Source organism: Budorcas taxicolor, chromosome 15 (assembly GCF_023091745.1).
Source record: "Budorcas taxicolor isolate Tak-1 chromosome 15, Takin1.1, whole genome shotgun sequence".
Lineage (NCBI taxonomy): Eukaryota > Metazoa > Chordata > Mammalia > Artiodactyla > Bovidae > Budorcas > Budorcas taxicolor.
Genome location: NC_068924.1, coordinates 60,127,369 through 60,155,315, shown reverse-complemented (window position 1 = coordinate 60,155,315; position 27,947 = coordinate 60,127,369). Strand labels below are relative to the sequence as shown.

The window sequence follows — 27,947 nt, the reverse complement described above, 5'->3', positions numbered from 1 at the left end:
GCCATGGATTGCCAGTTGTCTTCTATTTATGTAGTATGAATTTTAGGGTTATACAATTAAAATATTATTTCAGAACATTATAAGTGATTACTTGGCAGCCAGAATTTTTTTTTTTTGCATGAAATCATAAGGAGGGAGGTGGATTTCCTTAGCTAGAATAAAAACAAATGATAACTTTCAGTCTAAACATTTATTTATGTTACAGATGGTAATTAAGGACAGTCTTTAACTTTATGCTTTAACTCCCCTAAACAGTTAAAACATAAACATGATATTAAATCTGAAAAGATAAATTTATTTTTGTTTTTTATTAAAATTGTAATGGCTTTTATACTTACATTTTTTATCTTGATACATTTAAATTGCTAAGAACATATAACAGTAATGGTTAAATTGAAGCATTTATTAAATTAGTTTTTCATATATACGTTACCATTAAGGTATCCTTGTTGAAGCTTAATTTCTGGACATTATAATTACAGAATTTTATGAAATAATACAATTTTATCTAATAATCTAACTATTGGACTATTAGAAAAATTGCTAACTTAGAAAATGGTGACTTAGGTAAGTTAACTGCCATATCCAAAGTGGATTAACTGGGATAGCTAGGACTAGAATCCATTTTTGGACTTGAAGAACATTATTTTTTTTTGTTATGTGAAACTGCCACAAATATACTGTTTGTCACATTCCAATTCCTATGCGTTCTCACCTAAAAATGAGCTGTGTGCTATGTGTGCTCATGTCCGACTCTTCGCGACCCAGTGGACCATAGCTGGCCAGGCTCCTCTGTCCGAGGGATTCTCCAGGCAAAAATACTGGAGTAGGTTGCCATGCTCTCCTCCAGGGGATCTTTCTGCCCAGGGATCAAGCCCATGTCTCTTATGTCTCCTGCACTGGCAGTTGGGTTCTTTACCACTAGTGCTGCCTAGGAAAATGAGTTAACATAACCATTAACAAAATTTGAGACATCTTTTTACAGTCATAACAGAAAAGCTAGTATCAGACTAGCCATCCCATTTTAAATAACTGAAAACTGCACAAAAAATACAAGACAGCTATGTTTAAACATTAGGCAACTGGAAGCACCAGACTACCATGCTGGAGAGAACAGTAAAAATGGAAGTGTGTCTTACAGTTTACTTTATCTTTGTCTCTAGAGGCAATTGTTGGATTTGGTCTGGGGAGAGAGAATCCAAGAAAAGCACAGTGGTCTCCACAAGACATCAAAGTTCTGGGAGGCTGAAATGGCTATACTCTATCATGAAATGCCACAGATGAAGGACATATTTAGAGAAAATTTCCCAAATTTTGCCTAGGGTCCTGCTTGTATCTTGGCTAAACACATTATATCTACTTTACCTAAAATTTTAAACCTTCTGCCCTTCTAAAAACAACAACAGAAATGAAAAATCTAGCCATAGACTGGAGACAAAATATTCAGAAAGCACACATCTGACAATGTGCACTCAGCGTGTATATATGTGTGTGTGTGTGTATGTGTGTAAATCTCTGCTAATAGTAAGAAGGCAAACAGCTCAATAGAAAAGATCAAAAGATTTGAACACTACTAAGAGACCTAGAAATAAACTATAGCACATGGAAAGATGCTCAATGTTATTAAGCATCAAAGAAATGCTGATTAAATCCACAATGAGTTACCACTGCCTACATGTTAGAATCAGTCAGTTCGGTTGCTGCGTATCTGAGGTTAGTGATATTTCTCCCGGCAATCTTGATTCCAGCTTGTGCTTCATCCAGCCCAGCATTTCTCATGATGTACTCTGCATATAAGTTAATAAGCAAAGTGACAGTATACAGCCTTGACGTACTTCTTTCCCGATTTGGAACCCGTCTGTTGTTCCATGTCTGGTTCTAACTGTTGCTTCTTGACCTGCATACAGATTTCTCAGGAGGCAGGTCAGATGGTCTGGTATTCCCATCTCTTCAGAATTTTCCACAGTTTATTGTGATCCACGCAGTCAAAGGTTTTGGCATAGTCAATAAAGCAGAAGTAGATGTTTTTCTGGAAGTCTCTTACTTTTTTGATGATCCAGCAGATATTGGCAATTTGATCTCTGGTTTCTCTGTCTTTTCTATCCAGCTTGTTAGAATGGGTAAAATTAAAAAGACTGACAATACTGAGTTGATGAAAATCTGAAGTAACTGGAAATCTCACAGATGACTGATGAGAATGCCAAATGATGCAACCACTTTTAGCTATTAATACTTAGTAAGAATAAGAAGTAAATGATAGATGCAAATTCAGCCAATTTCCTGGCATCTTCAAATTAAAAAGTGGTTATAATATTTATTATAAGTCATTGCAAAATGTTTGTCTTAAATAGAAAGTCTTACATTTTATTATGTGTTAATTCATTGAAAATTTGTAATGTATTTGACAGTCTTTCAGTTAGCAAAAGAAGTATAATAACTGATTCCCTTTCTCAAAATATTTATGATAAAGTGTAGTTCTCTTCTACTGAGCAAGTAGAATTAATTTCCAGAGGTGAAATATTTTTAGTAAATTAGTGAATTAATTTCATAGTTATCTATTCATTTTCACAGCTTGCTAAATTTCTTCTTGAGTTCTTCTTTGGGTTCTTAAATAGTTTGCGTCTTAGTTTATATAGTGATTACTGTTGCAATCTATTTCCCATGCTAATAATACTCACTGAGTTGGCGGAAACAATGTTTCTTGTTTGAGGAGATTGAGTCTTTTTTTTTTTCTATTGGTTGGGATGACTGTAGCTACAAATAGTAGAAGATACTGATTCAAACAGATTTAAGCAAAAAAGAAGCAAGAAATCCAGAGGTAGGGAGTCTTCATACATAGTATGACAGGATTCCAGTTATGTTCTCTATAGTTTTCTGGATTTTGTCTTCTCTCATATATTGTCAACAGGATGGCCACTGCACAAACTGGTGTAATTTGTCTAGAGGCAGAAAAGGATCATCTCTTCACTATGAGTGAAGAAGTCTTTCCCAGAAGCCCTTCTTGTGTCATATTGGCTAGAAATAGATGGTGTCTATCCCCAGATCTGGAGAAAGCAATGGCAACTCACTCCAGTGTTCTTGCCTGGAGAATCCCAGGGACGGCAGATCCTGGTGGGCTGCCATCTATGGGTTGCACAGAGTCAGACACGACTGAAGTGACTTAGCAGCAGCAGCATCCCCAGATCATTCACTGATAGGGAGCATGGGATCACCATAATTGACTTATACCAGTCAAAATAATTATAGCCTTCCTTGAGTCAAAAGGAGAGAGTGAACCCTTAATCAAAATTAAGACAGCAAGGATGAGGTGGAGAATGAACATTGGGTAGGCCACTCAGAATATTACTTCAAATGTAAAGAGGTTTTCTAATTTATTTTCTAAGGAGAGTACAGGTTCAGTGCTCTGATAATAAAAAGAATTAATTTTATTTGAAACATTTTTTCTGGAATTATACATACTTTAGTTATAGCATAATTTTATAACATTGATCAAAAATTTTATTTGCTGCTTTTATCAGACTTTTAATAACAATATAAATTTAAGATGAAATGATTTTAAATTAGACATATATTCAGTTCAGTTCAGTTGCTCAGTCATGTCCGACTCTTTGAGACCCCATGAATTGCAGCATGCCAGGCCTCCCTGTCCATCACCAACTCCCGGAGTTCACTCAAACTCACGTCCATTGAGTCAGTGATGCCGTCCAGCCATCTCATCCTCTGTCATCCCTTTCTCCTCCTGCCCCCAATCCCTCCCAGCATCAGAGTCTTTTCCAATGAGTCAACTCTTTGCATGAGGTGGCCAAAGTACTGGAGTTTCAGCTTTAGCATCATTCCTTCCAAAGAACACCCAGGACTGATCTCCTTTAGAATAGACTGGTTGGATCTCCTTGCAGTCCAAGGGACTCTAAAGAGTCTTCTCCAACACCACAGTTCAAAAGCATCAATTCTTTGGTGCTCAGCTTTCTTCACAGTCCAACTCTCACATCCATACATGACCACTGGAAAAACCATAGCCTTGACTAGATGGACCTTTGTTGGCAAAGTAATGTCTCTGCTTTTCAATATGCTATCTAGGTTGGTCATAACTTTCACTAATTCATTAATTTGTGATATTTTTATGAATAAATCTTCCAAGCATCTGGATTTGAAGATGTGAAAAACCGTGATCTTGTCCTCAAAGTAAAGTCACTCAGTCCTGTCGGACTCTTTGTGACGCTATGGACTGAAGCCTAAAAGGCTCCTCCATCCATGGGATTTTCCAGGCAAGAGTATTGGAGTGGGTTGCCATTTCCTTCTCCAGGGAATCTTCCTGACCCAGGGATCAAACCCGGGTCCCCTGCATTGCAGGTAGATGCTTTACTGTTTGAGCCACCAGTCTAGTGATGGAAAAGGTGTTTATAAAATGATCAAATTATTGAATATGAAATAGGTGACAGGGAGGTCTTCTGAGAAGAGATAAGCAGAGAGTACAGCATATGAAAAGATTCCATGGCAGAGTGAGCAGGATGGATCCCATGAATTAAAAGTTTAGCTTATGAGGGAGAGAATAGCCTGTAAAAAAGGTTACAGATTTTTGCCTTTTTCCTCCAAAGAACGGTGAGAAGTCGTATAAACGTTTTAGTTAGGAGCAGAAGAAAGGGTACCAGATTTATTTTTGGAGAGATTACTTTGGTGTTCAGTGGAGGACAGATTGGGTGGGCCAGGGAGATGCAGGGAAACTATTCGCTAAGTATTGCCAGAGTCCTAGTGACAGGTGATAATAGCCTGGACCTTGGGAGTGGAAATGGATGATTTTTAGAAGATAAAATCAACAGGCCCTGATAATAGCTTGGATACATGGTGTGAAGGGAAGTGAGATCTTAAAGGTATCAAGGATGATTTTGCAGTTTCTGGTTTGCATACCCAGATAGAAGGAGGTATCTTCCCCTATGCCTGGAAGAAGACTAGGCTTGAAGCCGAAGAGATGGGATTCAGTCTTGGACATGTTGATTTTGAGGGATCTTTGATCTGTTTGAATGAGATAATGAATAGGTGTTATTTGGTCTGAAGCTCAGAGTATTTCAGGGATAGGCATACCGATTTGGAAGTTGTCAGTATATAGATAGAAAATGAAACATTGGAGCATTGACTAGATTGCCATAAGCGAGAATTTAGTGTGAAGCAGGAAGAAGGCTACGACTACCTTCAAGAACTCCAATTAATGAATAGAGGAGGGTGAGCCTATAACAAGAAAAAAAAGGCAGGAAAAGAATTAGTGGATTACCATATTTCAGAATTCAGGGAATAAGGGGATTTAAAGAAAGAGGAAGTAACTCAAACGCTATTCAAAGATTGAAATAAAAGAGCATTAAAATATCCTTTGGATTTGTCAATGTGGTAGTCATTGTAAATCTTTCTGATTTGTTTGTTTTGTTTGCTCAGTAAGAAGATTGGGGAGAAATTATCAAGAAATAACACTGTAACACCACTTCACAAATTTGAGATTGTGTGAAGCAAGGGACTAAAATCCCAGCATTTGAGAAGACTCTGAGAAACTGAGAGAACTCAGAGGAAAGCTTGTTTTCTTTTAAAGGAGGTTGATGGTCTAATCACTTTTGTTGATCATGGGGAGAGTTTTCAGAGTGCGCAATGCAAAGATCTTAGAAATGGATGAAGGCGCTGATAATATATAAAGAAGAATAGATAGAATCTCAAGTGAGCGATAATGCCGTAGACTGAGAGTAGGAATTTTTTTCTGTAAAGGGTCTGACAGCAGCTGTTCTTCATTTTCTATACCATAAAGTCTTTGTTACAACCACTCAACTCTGATACTTAGTGTGCAACCAGCCATAGAAAATCTATAAGTGAACACCATGGCTGTTTTCCAGGAAAACTTTATTTATGGGCACTGAAATATGAATTTCATATACTATGATATATTATTAATGTGTGACAAAATGTTATTCTTCTTTTGATTATTTTTTAACAATTAAAAGCATGCAGAGTCTTCTCAGCCTACAAGCTATACAGAAACAGATTGTGGCCAGAATTGGCCCATGGTCTGTGTAGTGTCCTGACCCCTGCTCTAGAGGATCTTTTGAAGGAGGTGTGTGTAGAGGGCTGAATCTGGGGTTACATTTCTGGGCAGTGCCTCATAAAAAGCTATTAAGATTCTTCATCTTTGAGGAAGTCGATAGTGTTGGATCTGTTGGCTTGTAGACTCAGCTCATGTGGCCCAGGGTTATGTTGAGCTAAGCGCACTCTTACTTTTGGGTAGTACTAAACCAAACTCCTGGGTGTTCTTTGGAAAGAATGAAACTAAAGCTGAAACTCCAGTACTCTGGCCACCTCATGCGAAGAGTTGACTCATTGGAAAAGACTCTGATGCTGGGAGGGATTGGGGGCAGGAAGAAAAGGGGACGACAGAGGATGAGATGGCTGGATGGCATCTCCAACTCAGTGGACGTGAGTTTGAGTGAACTCCGGGAGTTGGTGATGGACAGGGAGGCCTGGCGTGCTGCGATTCATGGGATCAGAGTCGGACACGACTGAGCAACTGAACTGAACTGAACTGAAACCGAACTCAGAGACTTAAGACTATGGAACCATACCACCTCTATGGTAGCCATTCTAAAAGCTGCAAACTGCACCAGATATGCCTGGACATGGAGGTGACTCCCCAAACTATAAACAAATGGACTCAACTAAAAAGAGTTTGTGGAAAATCTCTTCCCATGTGCTTGTCAAGAGGAATCTAGTTTTACAGTATAATGGTTTTTAGATTTTAGTATCAGAAGAGTTCTCTATAACCTAAGCTATAAGAAATTATCAAAAAAGTAATACGTTAACAAGCTTAACAGCTACAGATTAGTGGAAATGGTATTTTAATTAACCTTAAGATTACAGCAAGCTAGCACTGTTAAATATTTTAAATTACGAGAACAACCTTACAAATAGGGGCTTCCTTTTAGGACTTTTGACACAAATTTATATTGATACTAATTTACACCACTTTTAATTTACTATGAGGAAATGATTACTGAAGGTTGGCAATGCTTAAACACTGCAAAGATCTTTCATCTTGAAAGTAGGAGAGTGGCAGTTTTGCTGATGCATTATTAATTTCTAATATATCTGATTTTCTAATGCCAATTTTAAAACTCATTTAACTCTTAAAACTCGGCTTGCACAAACATTATTACTGATGTTTTAGCAATGAAAGGAAAAGAATCTCTGAGTTAGAAAGCCATGTAATTTTACTTGGCTAATTTTTTAAAAACTCAAAGACAGCAATATTTTAAAATCATCGATATTTTAGTTGAAGTTAAGGGGATTATCTTTAAATAGTTCATATTTTGCTTCGCTTAACTGGTAAATTATGATAAAACTTTAGAGGATATTTAGATATTTGAAGCTTCACTAGTAACTGGGGAATATGGTTTGTACAAAACGGCTTCGTTGCACTTTTAAATAAGAGATTTGTAATCTTAAGAAATTGAGAACTAAATGTTACAGATGGAAAGATGAAGAATGTGAGTATCCTAAGGAGGGGGTTGCATCATTTTAGGGTTTATGGGACCAGCTATAGGAGCTTCCCTAGTAGCTCAGATGGTAAAGAATCCACCTGCAGTGCAGGAGATCCCTGGATCAGGAAGATTCCCTGGAGAAGGGAATGGCAACCCACTCCAATATTCTTGCCTGGAGAATTCCATGGACAGAGGAGCCAAGTGGACTACAGTCCATAGAGTTGCAAAGAGTCAGACACGACTGAGTCACTTTTACATAGGTTCTTGGTAATTTTCAAGGTGACTGGCTATGGAAGAATGCGTTCTGAATTACCTCCTTGGAGTATTTTTGTCAATGAGGCAGGTAGTGGTGGTAATTGCAAAAGTATAATATTTGGGCACAGAGTCAGATAGGAGAAAGTGATGAAAAGAAGAATTTTTCTAGTCAGACTATGTTAATTGCTAAAAATAGATCGATCCCATGCCAGTGTTTATATGTTCCACTCTCCTTCTGTCTCAAGTCCCAGAAGAAACTGCGGTTTCTTTTCCTGATGCTTTCTGTCTTGTATTTTTGAATATTGCTTTCTGAGCATCTTTTAAAAAGGTTTCAGTCCATTCGATGGGAGTCCTAGGTTAACTTGTGTGTAGTAGTCACTAAAGAAATTGACCCAAGAGATTAGGAAGGAAGGCAGGAAGAGTGAGGTTTGGAACTGCCACACTTGTTACCTTATTTGTTAGGGTAGCAAGGACCAGTCCCAGGTATGGGCAAGAGGACTAGAGAGAGGTAGGGGCCATTCTAAGTTAGGGAGCCCTGCGTTTGACTTATGAGGACACATGGCCTTGGTTCTCCTGCACTGACACACTTCAAGTAGCGACACTGAGGTTAATGTATTTACTCTACAGGACAATGCTTACAGTCACTTATGAAGTACATTGCAAGTACCTTGTTATCTAACTGGGTAAAGCACTGATGTTGTGAATATTTCCCTCATAAATTAGAACGTTCAAGATTATTCCTATCACTGTATCTTTAATCATGAACGTTCTTCTTGGTTTTGAGAGAGACAGCAGCAATATATAGATTTTGAAAAACTGCCTGAAGCTCTGGATTGCAGCTAGGGTATAAGAAACACACAGAATCATGTAATGCCCATGGAAGTACGTGGCATGGGGGAACATTATTGGTCATGTTTAAGGTTGGAGAAGGAAATGGCAACCCACTCCAGTATCCTTGTCTGGAAAATCTCCTGGACAGTGGAGCCTGGTGGGCTGCAGTCCATGGGGTCGCAAAAAATCGGCCACGGCTGAGCGACTAACACTTAAGGCTAGGGTAAAGGCTGAGAATCTCTGATATAATCCAGCTAATGTTAGTTTGTCAAATTAAATTCATTGGTTAAATATTATTTGCCTTTTAAGTGCAACATGTTACTAGATACAGCAACTCGGATGACAAGCCAAATCAGTCATGATATTTGAAAGTTGTTCTCCAGACTGAAAGAAAAGTATAGTTTTGCCTCTATATACACGTTAAGCTGGTTTTGGAAAAGGCAGAGGAACCAGAGATCAAATTGCCAACATCCACTGGATCATCAAAAAAGCAAGAGAGTTCCTGAAAAACATCTATTTCTGCTTTATTGACTATGCCAAAGCCTTTGACTGTGTGGATCACAATAAACTGTGGAAAATTCTGAAAGAGATGGGTATACCAGACCACCTGACCGGCCTCTTGAGAAACCTATATGCAGGTCAGGAAGCAACAGTTAGAACTGGACATGGAACAACAGGCTGGTTCCAAACAGGAAAAGGAGTACGTCAAGGCTGTATATTGTCACCCTGCTTATTTAACTTATATGCAGAGTACATCATAAGAAAACACTGGGCTGGATGAAGCACAAGCTGGAATCAAGATTGCTGGGAGAAATATCAATAACGTCAGATATGCAGATAACACCACCCTTATGGCAGAAAGTGAAGAACTAAATAGCCTTTTGATGAAAGAGAAAGAGGAAAGTGAAAAAGTTGGCTTAAAGCTCAACGTTCAGAAAACTAAGATCATGGTATCCGGTCCCATCATTTCATAGCAAATAGATGGGGAAACAGTGGAAACAGTGACAGACTTTATTTTTTTGGGCTCCAAAATCACTGCAGATGGTGAATGTAGCCGTCAAAGTAAAAGACGCTTACTCCTTAAGAAGGAAAGTTATGACCAACCTAGACAGCATATTAAAGAGCAGAGACATTACTTTGTGAACAAAGGTCCGTCTAGCCAAGGCTATGGTTTTCCCAGTGGTCATGTATGGATGTGAAAGTTGGACTATAAAGAAAGCTGAGAACTGAAGAATTGATGCTTTTGAACTGTGGTGTTGGAGAAGACTCTTGAGAGTCCCTTGGACTGCAAGGAGATCCAACCAATCCACCCTAAAGGAGATCAGTCCTGGGAGTTTATTGGAAGGACTGATGTTGAAGCTGTAACTCCAATATTTTGGCCACCTGACGCGAAGAACTGACTTATTTGAAAAGACCCTGCTGCTGGGAAGGATTGAGGAGAAGAGGAGAAGGGGCCGACAGAGGATGAGATGGTTGGATGGCATCACCAACTCAATGGACATGGATTTGGGTAAACTCTAGGAGTTGATGATGGACACAGAGGCCTGGCCTGCTGCGGTTCATGGGGTAGCAAAGAGTCAGACGTGACTGAGCGACTGAACTGAACTGAACTGAACTGAATACGTTAAGCTGTTTCAATATGTCTGTTGTCACAAAGAAAGTGAGTTGATTGGGCTTGGATTAGGATTACAAGGTCTAGTTTTAAAATAAGGATAAAAGTGGGCAGAAATGGAGGCAGGGTGTTATCAGTAACTAGAAAAATTTATAAGGTATATAATCATACAATGAACATCGTCCTTCAGCAGTTCTTGGTAATGTAAAAGCAATATATCATAGCTATGAATAGTAAGGTTAGAATAGACAAGTACATTTAGTTTGGATTTGGAATGTGTTATGGACTTTTAAATGATTGTGGTAAGTTTCATGTTTGGGGAGTCACTTCCTGAAGCCTAATAATACCTGCCCTCAGGTTCCTGAGACCTCTCAACTCCCTTCTGTTAATTTAATTTTTCTCGTCTTGTGAGTAGAGCTTTCTTTCCAACTGATGCACGTTTAAGTCTTCCCTGGGTGTTGGAAAGGTGATTGTTACACCTTTATAAGGGCTATTTCTACATCAAGAACACACTGAGAAATTAAAATATTAAGAGAAGGACTTTAGCGTATTAGAAACCATCAAAAGTGAAGTTCTTCATAACTAATGAGAACGTTACTGTATAGCATAGGGAACTCTGTTCTGTGGTGACCTAAATGGGAAGGAAATCCAAAAAAGAGGACATACATGTATCTCCACTTTGCTGTGCAACAGAAACTAACAACATTGTAAAGCAGCTATCCTCCAATAAGTTTTTTTTAGAAGTGAAGTTCTTCAAACTCAGATTCATGGAAAACCTTGAAATGCAGTTTATTAATTCCATTTTTAGTGCCCAAACCGTGTAAGTTATCAAAGTGAACTGTGATCAGGTAATATTTATAATTTATTTTGAAAGTGAAAGTGAAGTTGCTCAGTCATGTCCAACTCTTTGCAACCCGGTAGACTGTAGCCTACCAGGCTCCTCCGTCCATGGGATTCTCCAGGCAAGAGTACTGGAGTGGGTTGCCATTTCCATCTTCAGGGGATCTTCCCTGATCAAGGGATCAAACCAGGGTCTCCTGCATTACAGGCAGACACTTTAATATATAATTTATTTTAGGACTCATGGAAAGAATTTAAAAGCTAAAGAAAACCTTAAAACCTAATCTAAAATATAATATCCTCCCATTGTAAAATAAATGAAAAATATATTAATAGAAAAGAGCAGGAAAAATACAGAAGTCTCCCAGAGTTTTTCCATTTATGAAATAATATGTGATTATTTTTAATATGTTTTACATCTTTCTCTTTTTTATTAATATTTGTGTGCTTAAAGTATAATTGGAATTAGCAATTTTAACTGTCTTTTTCTATTTCATATATTAGAAACATTTGCTAAATCATCTAATTGTATTTTATAATTTTAAATAGCCATATAGTAGAGAAAGTACTTTAAATGTGTTTTCAATTTCATTAGAGCTAACTGTGATAAATTATTTTTAAGGTTTTTTTTTCTGTGTAGGTTTTAGATATTTGCACAATGAGAATGAACCTAAATTCACCAGCCAGATATCTTTATGATTTATATGGCAGAAAAATCAAAGAGATTTCAAAAGGTAAGTGGCAAAGAGTTTGTAAACTATGTGATACTATCTCAAAAGGCACTTACATAATTTTGTTTTTACTTTGTACTTTTAAAAGGAAAACAGACATAAAAACCAGTTTAATTATAACATGAATAAATATGTCATTCTTATAGAAAGGGAAATCATGAAAGATTATTAAAGCTTAGAGAAGTTTTTATTTCAGCATGTTTTAGTCCATTTGGGTACTATAAAAAATACATTGACTAAGTGGTTTAAACAAACAAACATTTATTTCTCACAGTTATGGAGATTAGTAAGCCCAAGATCAAGACATTGGTAGATTCTGTATCTGTTAAGGGCCCTTTTCTGATTGATAGACAGCTGTCTTCTCACCATGTCCTTAGATAGTAGAAGGGACAAGGATGCTCTCTGAGGTGCTTTATATAAGGACATTAATTCATTCATAAGGGCTCCACCCCCTTGACCTAATCCTTTTCAAATACAATCACATTGGGGATTAGATTTCAACATATGAATTTTCGGGGGTCATGAACATTCATCTAAGCAGAGCATGAGCTTAGATTTTTTTAAAAAAATAATGGGTATTTTAACCTTAGCAAGCCATACTTAATAGAGAAAAGTAATTGATATACTTTCATATTTAGCAACTTCTATGATATGTAGCTTTCAAAAGAGAAAGATGAATTGTGCTACTGTATACTCAAGAGATTTTTTTTTTTATGTTTTGGCTAACTTCTAGAGGTTTTTCAAAAGTCATGAAATGTGCTTTAAAACAATTTTATTGTTTGTGTTTGTCAAAATAAAAAATCTTCCTATATATTTCTAAAGGCGCTGATTTGCCATTCTTTGAAAGAAAAAATACTTGATTCCACATTTGTGCTATCATTAAATTACTGTCAGTAACAGAGTTGGACACGACTGAAGAGACTTAGCAGCAGCAACAATTATTACTTTACTTTTTTACTTTTACTGTTTAAAAATTTTAGTGTTTATTTCTTTAGTAATAGTTAATATTCCTTTAATAGTGCCACAGTTACACTATTAAATATGCTACTTTACAGTTCTATCACTTCATTTAAACCTTGAGTTCACATATCTGAAGACGGCCAAAATCGTAAGTGGCATACTTAACTGCAAGGCTAGATCCAGAAAGATGTGATTTTAGGGTATAGCTACACTGGATACTCCCATTTGTTTCCATTATCCTTGCTTTTATTGTATAAAAGCAAACTTTCCTAGCTTTATCATCCTTAATGAATCCTATTGAGTGATCACTGTGATAGTTTGATATTTATTATTTATAACTTAAATTTTTTTGCTAAGTATCATATATTTATATATGTGTGTGTATTAGAAATTAAATCTATTTTTCTTGGTTATTTTTTAACATTCATGTTAGGTATAAGCATTATTTTTCATTTTATTATAAGGAGTTTTCATCTGAGGATTTCAAGGCACTTGTAGACACTTACCCATTACTATCTAGAAGCACTAGTTATTTACCTCTAAGACATAAGTAACACAAGAAATTCCTCCTTATGTTTTTTTTTTCCGGGGGAAGTGGGAGAGTAACATTATTAAAGTTGATCTCTTCCTTCTTACATTTTTGGCCCCTACCTCATCACATGGTTAAATTTTCTAGGATAAACAATACTACATAATTGCTCTTAAATTATCATTAAGAAAATAAAGAACACTTTTTCTTAAGATCCTATCTTGCTTTGAATAATTTCCAGCTCACCTGGAATTAAAAAATTGTATTTGAGTAAATTGCTAGAGTTGAAACTCTAAGAAACCCTGGTTAAGATAAAAGTTTAAATTTAGAAAGTTGATTTTTTTTTTCCCCCATCCCAAATGTGGTATAACAGAATTACTTCTCAAAACAGAAAAGTTCTGACTCCAAGGTGTGAGACTTCATAGCTGCCAAGGGCATTCAGATTCGTGCCTCATGCTTCATGTGTCCCAGAAGTATGTTATTATCACATTTTAATGCATGCCTTGCCCCGTGGTTTTGCATACTTATAAAAGCTTATGCCAGCTGAAATTAGCCTATGCAACTACTAACATGTGGAAGCATAACAAGTTCACTGGACTTAAAATACTTAAAGAAGCTAATCCTGTTGAAGGAACTTCCAGTCTGCAGCACCCTAGTCACTTAACATTAGGTTTTTGCATTTCTTTTTTCTTTGTTTGTTAGTATGATTTTGTGCATCAAGTGATTGAGGTCCCTAAACTTTTATGTCTGATAGTCTTCTGAACTTTTAACTTGGGAAAGGTCAAGTGTTATATAAAGCTCTCTTTTACTTTAAATAAATGCCAACATTCTGATTTTCTTTTGATTGCTTGCTCAGTATCAGATCAGAAAAAGTCACTTAATAATGTTTAATATTAATATAGAAATTATATTTTGTTTTAAGCAAAAATTAGGAGTGTAATGGGTATCAAGAGTGAAAAGTAACAGATGTACAAAACAAAAAAATTTTCTAACTCTTGCTTCTTTTTTGGCATTAGATATACTTTCTGGTGTTCCTCCTATGCTATGAGAAATTAGCACGTTTGACATGACATTAAACCATTTTTCTTTTTTTTACTTTTTCAAGTCTAATAAAACCTTCAAAATCCAATAGGATTTGCAAATGGTCAAATTTCTAAACCTTACAAGATTTTAGCAAAGAAATTTACTTTGTTCTATGTGGAAAAGTTCTTAAGTTGTGTTTCCTATGTTGATCTATTCTTTTGAGAGTGGAAGAGAACTATTCACTGTGTAAAGATGCTGTATTCCTATATATGGTCAACATTACTAGTACAGCGTTTCTACTAGAGCATGAAATAAGTGTGAGAAATGCATTCTGCAAAATTACACCCTCAAAAATAACAGGGCTGTGAGAAAAATAGGTCTGAGGAAGACCATTCAAAGTCTATATACTTTTAAAACTGGAACACTATCTAAAATAATAATTATTAACTTAGGAGATAATATGAACAGTCTGGGTAGTCATCTCAGAGTTCTGCAGAAGATAGTAAAGCTGCACAGAAACAATAGAATGTGAGACACTGCAGATGAAAGTCAATTGGAGGCCTAAGTCAGTGGGATTTCTTTAAAGAAGCCACAGGAGGAAGCAAAACTCCCACAGAGTCATGCACGGCAGAGGGTGCACCTTTCTGGGAAGGGAGTGCCAGTGCAACAGCCAAGCTGATGTCTTTTATCTTCCCAACTAAAGGACAGAGTTCTACTCCTACTCTGTTGGTCTCCATTGCCTAGGAAAAAAGTATGTATTCACCTATCAAACTTTATCTTGCTGACATCATTACCCTATTTACCAATCATATATGAGCTACCTGGGTCATAGAAGCGCTTGGTAGTGGCAAAACACATGTAGATAGTATTAGATTTTGATGAATTTGTTTAATAACACTCTATTCCTCTTAACATTCCCCAGCCTTTTGTTCTCTTAACTTATTAACTTCTCTCAACTTAATTATTACATCATGGTGAATGAAGGGAGTCATTCTTCCTCTTAAGAAAGGCCATAGTCTCTTAGGACCTTTCTGATGCTACTATTCCAATAACCAAGCCACTCCTCCCCACTACTTTGTGAATCTTCCTAGATCACGGTGGGTAGTATGAAATGTATCCTAGAAGATTCTGAAATGAGTTAGAATAGTACATTAATTAAATTGGCTTCAAAGTCATGCTATGAAACACTAAACATTCATTTCCTATTCCATTTCCTACTTCAGGTTAGCTGCCCAAAATAGCTATATATTCTTTAAAAAGTTCTTCAGAGATTCTATAGTGATATCAAATGACAGGATTAACATATTTCAATCACAAAATTTCCATAACAGACCCTCAATGTGCATGTTTACTCTTGCCCATTATCAGATTTTTGTAAAGAAATCAAATTTGAAGAATCAAATGCCAAAGAAGTTAAAATCCCAAAATTTTAAGTCTTCAGAGAAGTGAATTCCAAAATCAAATAATTTTACCTTTGTGAGCTAAAATCCAATAGAAGTTCAAACTTTTGAAATTAAAATTCAAAGAAACTGAAGTCCTTCCTATTTTATGCTTTCCAGTATCAGCCAGATGGCTTCTGGATGCCTGGTTTGAGCTGGAATTCCTCCAGCTGCTACCGTCTGGGCTCCTGCAGTGGGTGTCATCCCTCAGGACCTCAGAAGTTGAAATGGGTCTCCACCAACTTTCTCATGTTCCCTACTTCCCACAGAACCGACAGATGACCACATTAGCCCTACACCCAGCACATTCAGAATAGAATCCAGTTCCCCAGTTTCTCATATGGTCTTTCCAAGCAAAACGATGTGTTTCCTGTTTGGCATGATCCACACCCACATTACCATTGCCAAAGACCATAGCAGAGACGAGGTGAAGGAAGGCAAAGAAGAGAAACCATTGTTCATGTCAAACTTGCCAAAATGCCAGCCAATTTTTATTGCTGAGCAGAGCATATAACCTGTGACATAGCTCGAAGGGAAGCAGCTTCCCACCAAAACATTATTTAAGCGTTATGTATTTATAATATCTTGCTTGAGAAACTGACCACTGTACACTGTCTCCTCTCTCAAAGAGGCTTTATGAAGTGTCAGATAAGTGCTTTGATTTCAGAGCCAGAATTCAGATTTCGGTTATGCCACTTATTGAATGACCTTGAACAGGTTATTCAGTTTCTCTGAGAGTCAGTCTCCTAATCTATAAGATAGGGATGATCATATTTACTTTAATAGATTGTCGTAAGAATTAAATGAGGTCTCCTTAGAGTTCTTAGAACATGTGCCTGACACTTGGTAAGTGTTGTAGAACATCATTATTGCTGTTATTTTTATTCTGGAAGAGGGTACTGAGAATGTTGCATTCTTGCAACATTTAGAAATTTATATTAGTGGTGGCCTCTGTCATACTTGTTCAACTTATGAAAATAACTCTTCAGTTATTTGTAGAATATTCCAGACATCTTAATGTTCTTTTCTCTCTGAGTCCTGTGTTTCCGGACCTCATGCTGAGCAAAGGGTAGGCTCTAGCTGGTGGCCTAGCACCCACCTTGCCCTGGGAGCAGTCATTTCAATCCTGGGTCCCAGTGGCTGCTGTACTGACCTCTGGCTATGGAGCTGTCAAAGCCTAAGAACCGTCTTTGATGGGCATGGCTTCCCCCTTGTCTCCCATCAGTTCCAACTGGAGAATAACTGTCAGTGGATTTCTGAACTGAAGCAACTGCTTGTGTTTCTGAGGCCCATGTTGTGTTACGTGCCCACTGGCGATCATGACACTGCTGCCACTTCCTCCTGAAGATGTGGTTTTTCCTGTTTTTGATCGCTCCTGGTCTTGAGTTTATGTTTCCGTCCTCGTCTGCTTCAGTGTTTAGGATCTGCCCCTGGGGTTTGTCTCTACTGTATTACCGTTCCCTTCATTGGGGCAGCAGAGTTTGCGGAAGTTGAGTTTTTTTCTTTTCTCTTACTTTCCTTTTGCTTTCTGGCCCATACTTGTGTTTTTCTAACATATTTCTCCAGCTATTTTTTCCTTGCAGGGTCTCTCATGGTGAGAGATATGAAGTCAATAAGTTCCACATCTGTCAATAGCATCCTTTGTTCAAACCAGTCTTATCCATTTTCACCTTACTGAGTTAAATAATCCTACCCAGGATGTATTTTCCCACAGTTCAACATCTAATTTAGATCTTGATTGGACTTCTTGACCTATTATTGTTCTGCCTGAATCTCCTGTAACGTAATTCATCTTGCTTTTACCCTTTCTTAATTTTAGGCCCATAATTTTTTGGAGTTCATTAAATACTTTCTTTGGAGTGCTTTAGGTAATTTTCCTTGTATTCCCCTCTCCAATTTGTTTAGATTTTATACGTACTCTTTGTATAACTGTTTTGTCCTCATAAGAGATTCTCCAGTTGCTCATACTATTAATTTATCTGTAACTGACATGCCTCCTCTTCATTATATTCAGGAGTCTGCCTTCGCTGGGGATTTGTTCTCTAGAGAAGGTTTGCTCTCTGATATCTCAGACTTCTCTGTTGGGTTTCACTGGGGCTCCATTTCCTACTTCTGATTTGGTAATAATTAAAATATATACTCCTTTAATAATAACTTTTTAAGAGTAGTTAGACTTGAATATACCTCCTGTACCCTCGTACCTTCACGGTTCAGTTTTTGTTTTTTGTATCTGTCAAATGTGTGTTCTCAGATCAGATGTTTAACTTAATCTAAGGAAATTTTTTTCCTCCTTGAGCTAAATAAGCTGTCTTATTTGTTTTTATGCATACACTGTTAGTTTCTGATTATAAGATTGAAGCGTATTTTAAAACCACTTTATTTTCTTTTTGATTTCTTTAACAAATTTGATTCATAGATTTTTAATACTTTCTTCTAGTTGTTTCACTACTTTAATCAGAGAAGAAACAGCGTTCTTTTTATAACAAATCTACCACTTTTCTATATGTGAAGCCACAGTTTGGGTTTCTGACAATTAGAATCATGGTCGAAATTTATGTGATAAACTTAGAGTCTACCTGAATTCGTGGAGTTTACTTTAAAAGCTTGTGGATAAGCCACATGAAAAATCTAATGTTAGCTCATCCACAGTGCCTTTTTGACCCAGAATGCATTTTAAAATAATGTCATGGAGGGAGTTCTCTGGTGGTAAGACTCCGTGGTCCCAATGCAGGAGGTCCCAGTTCAATCCCTGGTTGGGGAATTAGATCCCACATGTCTCAACTAAGAGTTTGAATGATTCAAGGAAGACCTGGTGCAGCCAAATAAATAAAGATTTGAAAATAATAATGACAAAATAACATAGTGAAGAATAGAATTTGAGGCATGGGGCCTAGTGTTTCCTATCTAGGCCTGGTAGTAATAGTAATAGTGTTAGTTGCTCAGTCATATCTGAGTCTTTGTGACCCCATGAACTGTAGACTGCCAGGCTCCTCTGTCCATGGAATTCTTCAGGCAACAATACTGGAGTGGGTAGCCATTTCCTTCTCCAAGGGATCTTCCAGATTCAGGAATTGAACCCAAGTTTCCATTTAATGATAGATCTTCACTGGGTTCTAGCGTGTGTAGAACCCAGGTGCCACTAGAACCCAGGTGCCACTGTATTTTAAAGTCCTGACTGCAGATTTAGTTGCAAAACAAAGAAAAGCAGCAAGTATTGCTCTGCCTTCTGATGCCTAACATGATCTAATCCCAGTCTCAGATTTACCTGCAGCATCAGGTGACTTTCTCTGCATGGTTCAAGTGTCAGTGGCTACAGCCTGTACAGTAAGGCAAGCATGACCAGCTTGGGGTGCCAGGGCCTGCATAGACAGCACCCCCTAGTATACTAAAGCAGTTACCCCCACCCCTGCCCTGGGCTAGCATTTTCTGAAGGCCAAGGTTGGTAGAAATTATCCCAGCCGCATTTAGATGCTGTAGCCCATCAAGCTCAAAATTCTATGCAGTTCTTGGTTATTAAAAATTTTAGGCCAACCTCCTTATTCTCCATGTGTAGTTCCTTCAGTAAGAGCACAAATATAAAACCAAAAATTCAGCTTCATGACCCTGTATAAGTTTCCAGAAACCAATGAGGTTGAAAAGCAAGCAAGCAAACAGAACCCCCACATAGTCCTTGCTGATTAAAGCATCATGAAAGCATGAAGCCACCCAGTCCAGGCCCCTTCATAAGTCTCAATACTTTTGGGTTATTTTCTCACCAAAATTACTTCTTATGTATTTCTCAGGGTTCCTAACCGACTTGGTCTCCTAAGTACAGCAATTTCCTGAGTTTTATGAGACATTCTAGCAAAATATTGAACCTAAGGTGGTAATGAAAACCCTAGAATTTGTAGGCAGCTGGTCAGAGTGAGCACATTCTTATGGAGAATTGTGCCCTTAATCTTGAGTTTGATAAACTTCTTGCATTTGGGAGACTGATATTTCCCAATTTTAATATATACCATAAGTAAAGCTACAGTAATTAAAACAGTGTGGTGCTGGCATAAGCAGAGACGTATAGAGCAATGGAATAGAATTAAGAATGCAGATATAAGTCAATACTTTTATGGCCAGTTGACTTTCAAAAGGATGTCAAGACCATGCAATGGTCTCTTTAACAAATGGTGGTGGCAAGACTGTATATCCACATATAAAAGACTGAGGTTGGACCCCTACTTAGAACCATTTACCAAAAAAAGGAAAAACTGAAAGTGGATCAATGATCTAAATATAAGAGCTAAAAGTAAAGGACTTTTCCAAGAAGATGAAGAAATTAATCTGCATAACCTTGGATTTAGGAATGGATTCTTCAACATGACACCAAAAGTATGGGCAACAAAAGAAAGAAATAGGTAAATTGGACATCTTCAAATTTAAAAAGAAATTGTGTATCAGAAGACATTATTAAGAAAGTGAAAAGACAACCATCAAGATTGGGAGAAAATATTTTTGACCCATGTGTCTGATCCAGTTAAATATCCATAATATATAAAGAACTCAGACTCAACAACAAAAAGACAAACAACATCACTTCATGGCAAATAGATGGGGAAACAGTGGCTGACTTTATTTTTCTGGGCTCCAAAATCACTGCAGATGGTGATTGCAGCCATGAAATTAGAAGATGCTTACTCCTTGGAAGGAAAGTTATGACCAACCTAGATAGCATATTAAAAAGCAGAGACATTACTTTGCCAACAAAGGTCCATCTAGTCAAGGCTATGGTTTTTCCAGTAGTCATGTATAGATGTGAGAGTTGGACTATAAAGAAAGCTGAGAACAGAAGAACTGATGCTTTTGAACTGTTGTGTTGGAGAAGACTCTTGAGAGTCCCTTGGACTGCAAGGAGATCCAGCCAGTCCATCCTAAAGGAGATCAGTCCTGAGTGTTCATTGGAAGGTCTGATGTTGAAGCTGAAACTCCAATACTTTGGCCACCTGACGTGAAGAGCTGACTCATTTGAAAAGACCTTGATGCTGGGAAAGATTGAGGGCAGGAGGAAAAGGGGATGACAGAGAGTGAGATGGTTGGATGGCATCACCCACTGAATGGACATAGGTTTGGGTGGACTCCGGGAGTTGGTGATGGACAGGGAGGCCTGGCATGCTGCAATTCATGGGGTCGTAAAGAGTCAGACACAACTGAGCAACTGAACTGAACTGAAAGGAATTAAATAGACATTTTCCCAAAGAATATAGACAAACAGCCAACAATCACATCAACACCCTTAGTCATAAGGGAAATGCAAATCAAACCTATAATGAATTAACACTTTATATAAACTAGTAATGGCTATAAAATAAAATTGCACACAGACAAAGTGGAAACTAAGTTTGTGAACATGAAGAAATTGGAAACTCTGGACATTGGGAACATGAAATGGTTCAGCCACTTTGGAAAATGATTAGTGGTTCCTTCAAAAGGTAAACATAGAATTACCATATGACACTGCAACTTTACCCCGAGGTATATACCCCAAAAGAATTAAAAACAGACAATCAAACATTAACCTGTGCATACATATTCATAGCAGCACTACAGATAATGGCTAAAAGGTGGAAACCAAACATCTACATGCAAAAACATCCAAACATCTGAAAAGATAGATGCAGAAATACATTGTGATATATTATTCCACAATACATGATGGAATATTATTCAACCATGAAAAAGAATGAAGTACTGATAATTCTATAACATGGATAAACCTTGAAAACATTATGCTAAGTTTAAAAAATAAGACAAGTACCATATTACATGATTCAATTTACATTTGAAATATCTAGAATAGCTAAATTCATAGAGATAGCAGAATGGTGTTTGCCAAGGCCTATTAAAAAAACTAAGATCATGGCATCTGGTCCCATCACTTCATGGCGAATTGAAGGGGAAAAAGAGGAAGCAGTGACAGATTTTATATTTGTGGGCTCCAAAATCACTGCCGATGGTGACTGCAGCCATGAAATTAAAAGACACTTGCTACTTGGAAGGAAAGCTACAACGAACCTAGAGAGCATATTAAAAAGCAGAGATACCACTTTGCTGACAAAGGTCTGTCTAAGTCTTTCCAGTAGTCATGTATGGATATGAGAATTGATCCATAAAGAAGGCTGAGTATTGAAGAATTGATACTGTCAAACTGTGGTGTTGGAGAAGATACTTGAAAGTCCCTTGGACTGCAAAGAGATCAAACCAGTCAATCCTAAAGGAAATCAACCCTGAATATTCATTCGGAGGACTTATGCTGAAGCTGAAGTTCTAATCCTCTTGTGTTGTCAAAGAGTGATCCTCCTAAAATATCCCTCTTCTTCTTTTTTTTTCCTCAAAACTTGACATAGCTAGACAGTCTGTGCACTCTGTATCCTGACATTTAAGTACAATTGTTGTGTGCTCTTGCCTTACCCATCCAACTAAAGCACCACATCTCACAGCTCCCAGTAGGCACCTTCCATCACAGCTAGATCAGTCCCTTCTGAGTCGTAGACATGCAATGACTCATGTAATGCCCAGCTTCCTTACTTTCGCTTGTAGTATTTTATGCCCACTCAGTAATCTTTCTACTCTTCTCCATTTATTCAAGGTTCAGCAATTTGTATCAGTCAGGATGTATTATATGACTTTGTGGTAACAAACAACTCCAAAACACTCGGTGGTTTAAGGAAAGGTGTATTTTTCACTTATTCCACATGTCATTGTGGGTTGGTTGCACCTCTACTAGCTTACATCAAGACACTTCACATGTTGAGAAAAGTGACAGTGTTAGTTACTCAGTTGCGTTTTATGTCCTGTAGCCCATCAGTCTCCTCTGTGCATAGAATTTTCTAGGCAGGAATACTGGTTTGGGTGGTCATTCCCTCTCCAGGCAGTCTTCCAGACCCAGGGATCAAACCCAGGTCTCCCACATTACAGACGGATTCTTTACTGTCTAGCCACCTGCAGTTCACATGCTATCTCCTTAATTCAGCAGTGTGGGAATATATATAATCGTTCAACAGGGAAGGGCACTGCAAGTCATAGGACTAGGCCTGACATGAATAAGATGAGAGGTATAATTTTTATTGGGGGAAGGGCAAAAAATATTTTGCTTCCTCATAGAATATATAACACCATCTGTTAACCAAAATTGGTATGTGTTAATTGCTGACTTGTGTCTGACTCTTTGTGACTTCATGGATTGTAGCCCACCAGGCTCCTCTGTCTAGCAATTCTCCAGGAAAGAATACTAGAGTGGGTTGCCATTTCGTTCTCCAGGGGATCTTTCCAACTCAGGGATCGAACCCAGGTCTTCCTACATGGCAGGCAGATTCTTTACCATCTGAGCCAGAGGAAACCACCAAAATTGATATTAGTTATCAATTGCTATATAGCAAATTACCCCAAAACTGAGCAAGTTGAAGCAATAAACATGTATTTTGTCATGGTTTTTGTGGGTCAGGAATTCAGGCATGGTTTATCTGGGTCTTCTGACTGGATCTGTTACAAAGCTTCAATCAAGGTGTCAGTTTGCAAAGTTTTAAAGTATTACTTAAATCCCACTCTATTTTGTTTACTAATACCTCTTTATCATAACTTTTTTGATACTGTATGTCTGTACCATGTGTCATAATATATGTTTATATAGTATATCTGTCATGCAGAGGACTTACCTCTTTAACTAAAGAGAGATTTTGTCTTACACTTAAAAAAAAAAAACAACACCCAAAACCTCTAAAAATCTTGTAATATCTACAATAAGACTGAGCATGTAATAGACCCTTGAAAATTTAATATTTAAATAATAATTGCTAAATATGATCTTTGTTATAGTAAGTGATGAAAAATACTTTCTAAATGGCTGAGTGAATTAAAATTTAAAAATTCCTTTTTGAGTTGCATTTGCAACAGATTATCCACTATTAACTACTTTTTGCTGGTAGTTCTCAGTGCTGCCACTTAATGATCTTCCACTACTCTGAGTAGTATTTTGCCATTTTTCATAGAACTTTAAAAGCTTGGAGATGCAAATGCATTACTAGATGCATTGTACAATGTAAAAACAAATGAAAATGACTGTATTTTTTGATATCTTCTTCCAAAATGTTGATTGATTTACTTTGGATATCAGCATTAGAAGCTTCTTTGGTCATCACAAAAGCCTCACTTTGCCATGGTTTCCTCTAAGTCATCTCTAATAAGTGTCCATCCTGTCACTGCTTTTTCCATTTCTGACAGCTATAATTTAATTTAAAAAATAGAATAGCTAACTGAAATCTATTCTTACACTTTTACCATCAGTCTTGATTTTGTCTTCTGGAGTTAAATGATGCAGATTAATTCCCAATCTGTGACTGCCTTTCAAATATTTGAACATGTTTGATTTAAATCTTTTCCAGGTTAAGTATCTCCAATCTCTCCAGCTATTTCTCTGACCTCTCACCATCCTGGTTACTCTTCTCTGTTCTGTTTAGTTTTTTTGGTATTCCTCTTCTTGTGACCCCACATTGTACATGATTTTCCAGGTCAGTCAATGATGAGTAGCCCCACCTTCTCTTTTTCTTCAGGTCATTATTTAACCTACAATTACATTATTATTTCTTTTACATAAATTATATTGTTGAGCTAAATTGAACTTAAAGGCAACTAAATCCCTCAATTTTTGCTCACAATTTGCTTCTAAGCTACTTCCTCATCCTGTGCTTGTACTGCTGATTTTGTAGATATGTGAACAGAACTTTATACATTGATACCTACTAAATTTCTGCTTATAAGAATTTTATTTAGTAGGTTAGCCTTATAAGATTTTTCAGATATTTAATCTGTGAGCCTGGGATTAACAATTTCTCTCATTTTTGTTTTCACTGTCTAAATTATTGATTAAAATGTTGTGCTGTGCTTAGCCACTCAGTTGTGTCCAACTCTTTGCGACCCCATGGACTGTAGCCTGCCAGGCTTCTCTGTCCATGTGGATTCTCCAGGCAAGATTATTGGAGTGGATTGCCATGACCTGTCCAGGAAATCTTCCCAACCCAGGGATCCTGCACTGCAGGCAGATTCTTTATCATCTGAGCCACCAGTAGGCAATAATTAGGGACAGAGATCTTTAACATGCTAACAGAGTCTATGCTTCAGATTTCTATTAATCTTCCTGGGTATGACTTTTCATTTAGTTATGAATTTACAGGTTTATCTAACCCCAATGTAAACACAAGTTTTCTAATTGCCTCACTCTAGTAACATTATTTTTAAAAGTGAGTTTAGTCTGTCATAACTGATCATATTGAATCAGTGCTTAAATTTTTACTGTGACCTGAGGGGCCTTCATGATTTGGTCCCTACCTAGCTTCTCCAGCTTCCCATGTAGTACTGAGCCCCTCATCTCTGCACTCAAGTCACTTTATTTTCTTGTTTCTGTTCCTCAAACACTTGATACTCCTTCATGCCCCAGAACCTTCCCATATGTTTCCTCTGCCTGGATTCTCTGCCCCTATCTTCCTTGCAAGGTATTGCCTACTCTTCTTAAGGTCTTATTTTAAACATTTCTTCCTCAAATACCTTTTCCAACATTGCCTTGCTCCTGTCCCACTTCCCCCCTTATCTAGGACAGGTATCTCTGTTACATTAATAGCACCCTGTGTCTAGTAATTGTCACAACTATAATTAATAAAGATGCTTAAGGAATTATTTAATATCAATCTGTCCCCTAGACTGTAAGATCCATGAGAACAGAGATTTTGTAGTCTTCTCTATTCCCACATTTAACCCAGCTCTAAATAATATAGATGAAGTATTTAAAAATAGTGTAAATATAAGTATTATAAAATTATTTTAAAAATTATATATATTATAGAATTACATTATATATAATTATAAAAATTGGGATGATGCACTTCTTGGTGAAGCATTGTACTTCGATTCCTTTTGATGAAATGGAAATTTCAGGACATTGAGAGAGCCTAGTCAAAATGCTTCCCTCTTCTTTTATGCCCTAAAAATGCCTAGTACTACACCTTTGTTGCTAGTATTTCTCCTGCTCTCTAAATGTGTAATTCTACAACAGTCCAGATGGTCTGGGTCCTGTAAAATGGCATTGCTTTCTTAGTTAAAAGTAGGTAATTCAGAAAGATATATAGCCTGCAGCCTACAATCAAGCCCCATACAGGGACAACTGTATGTGTGTATTCATTCTGATTCCTTATATTAATACTACCTTTTCCGTGAAAGAAATTGCAAGCTAGGAAAGCATTCACTTATAATTTTCTTTTGTTTTGGATACTAAGTGACATATTGCTCTATCATTTTTATAGAGAAATTCCAAAAGAAAGCAATTGGATTCATGTTGATGTATGGTAAAACCAATACAATATTGTAAAGTAATGAACCTCCAATTAAAATAAGTAAATATATATACATAAAAAGAAAGCAATCATGAATTTTGTTTTTTTATTTGTTTTTATTTGAAGGATAATTGCTTTATAGTATTGCATTGGTTTCTACGAAACAGCAACATGAATCAGCCATAGGCTTACCCATGTCTCCTCCCACATGAATTTTAAATAAAGGACTTAATTAAACAGGTGGTTTTCAGACCTTCTGGGTTCTCCTGCCTTGTTATAGATACACTCATTTATCTGGGAAGGAACACACAGACTTAGTAATATTTTGCTTAAAGACAATAGATGTAGCCACAGTCTATTGAGATCTACTCTCCACTGGAAGAAATAATGTTTCTATGCTGCTGTTAGAAAGGGCAAGCCCCATGTAAGGAATTTCCCCATGAGTCTCCCTCTCTGCTCATTAAGTATTTGTTAGGCTTCCCTAGTGGCTCAGCCAGCAAAGAATCTGCCTTCAATGCATGATACCCAGGTTTGATCCCTGGGTCGGGGAGATCCCCTGAAGAAGGAAATGGCAACCCATTCCAGTATTCTTGCTTGTTGAGCTGTGGTCCATGGGTCACAAAAGGTTGGACACGACCGAATGACTTTCACTGTCACTTCACTTTCATGCAAGTTATCCCATGTTGGGTCCTAATGATTAATTACTGTTTATTTTTCTAAGTGTTCACAAACCATTTTATAATCTGTCCTAGAAATTTTCAGGGGATAAAGATCAACTTTATGATTATAATATCTTCTTTAAAATTAATTATATTTGCCATGAGTTCCCATACCATTTACCCTTACTTCTCAAATTTTATGAAATGTAAAAATTTAGGTTTCTTTCTGGAGAAGCATGCCTAATGCTGATGGTTATTAATCAGCCCTGGAGTTTCTCTAGATTAAAATATACAAAGGCAGCCAGTTAAGAGCCCTTTTGTGTAAGAAAGATGCCATTCAAAAGAAATCTTCAGGGCTTCCTTGGGACTGTGCTCTCTGACTTTGCTTTGATTCCAAGGTACCTTAGATATGGCCCTCAGTGTCCTCTAATGACTTCCAGACATTGAACTTGAACTAGCTACTCTCATTGCTTGACAATAGCAAAAATTGCTGGGAGTTGCTTGGTGGCCTAATGGTTAGGATTCTGGGTGTTCACTGCCAGGGACCCAGTGGCGTGGCCAAAACAAAACAAAACAAAGCAAAATATAGAAGTGCTTACTAATTACTGATTTATATTTCTGCTATTTATCTATAGATAATATTAAGAATTTTGTCAAAGCTTGATTTTTAAAACTTTTTTTAGTGGCAGTTGGAGAACTCCCATTATAATTGGATCACTGTCATCTTTTATTAAATATGTGAATGCACAGTTGTGTGATATGAACATTCACAAAGCAGTCTAATCTGCTCATAGACTCTTTAATATGTCAGAAAAGTCCCTTTTGAAGTCTTTAAAACATAGACTGTCTTTTATAGTTGTGAATATATGATCATCACTCCTAGGTGTTGTTGGGCTAGACTTTCTTCAGTATTTATGTGATTTTTTTAAACGAAGTCTTTGATTTTTCTCCCTTCTCCTTGAGTTTATCTTTTTAGCTTCTAGTTTTTATATCTTATTTCTGGGTCTTTGAGCTCTAATACCAAAATCTGTATCTAACTCTAATGATTTGTCCAAGATCCTAGAAGTTCTTTATAAAAAAAGTTGTAACAAGTGTAATTGTCAAAGAAAACAAGTAGTCTAATTGTTAGTACAGTCTGTAAAACTTGATAGCTCAGTCGGTAAAGAATCTGCCTACAATGCGGGAGAGCTGCGTTCGATCCTTGGGGTTGG

General features: G+C 37.1%; 1 protein-coding gene across 1 annotated transcript in view; it reads left to right on the top strand.

Moving 5' to 3' along the window:
* DCDC1 (doublecortin domain containing 1) overlaps window positions 1-27,947 on the top strand; it is a 428,530-nt gene that overhangs the window by 48,758 nt on the left and 351,825 nt on the right. The window contains exon 6 of the mRNA XM_052652176.1: window positions 11,687-11,780. Coding sequence (XP_052508136.1) covers window positions 11,687-11,780 — 94 coding nt within the window. The remainder of the gene's footprint in view (window positions 1-11,686; window positions 11,781-27,947) is intronic.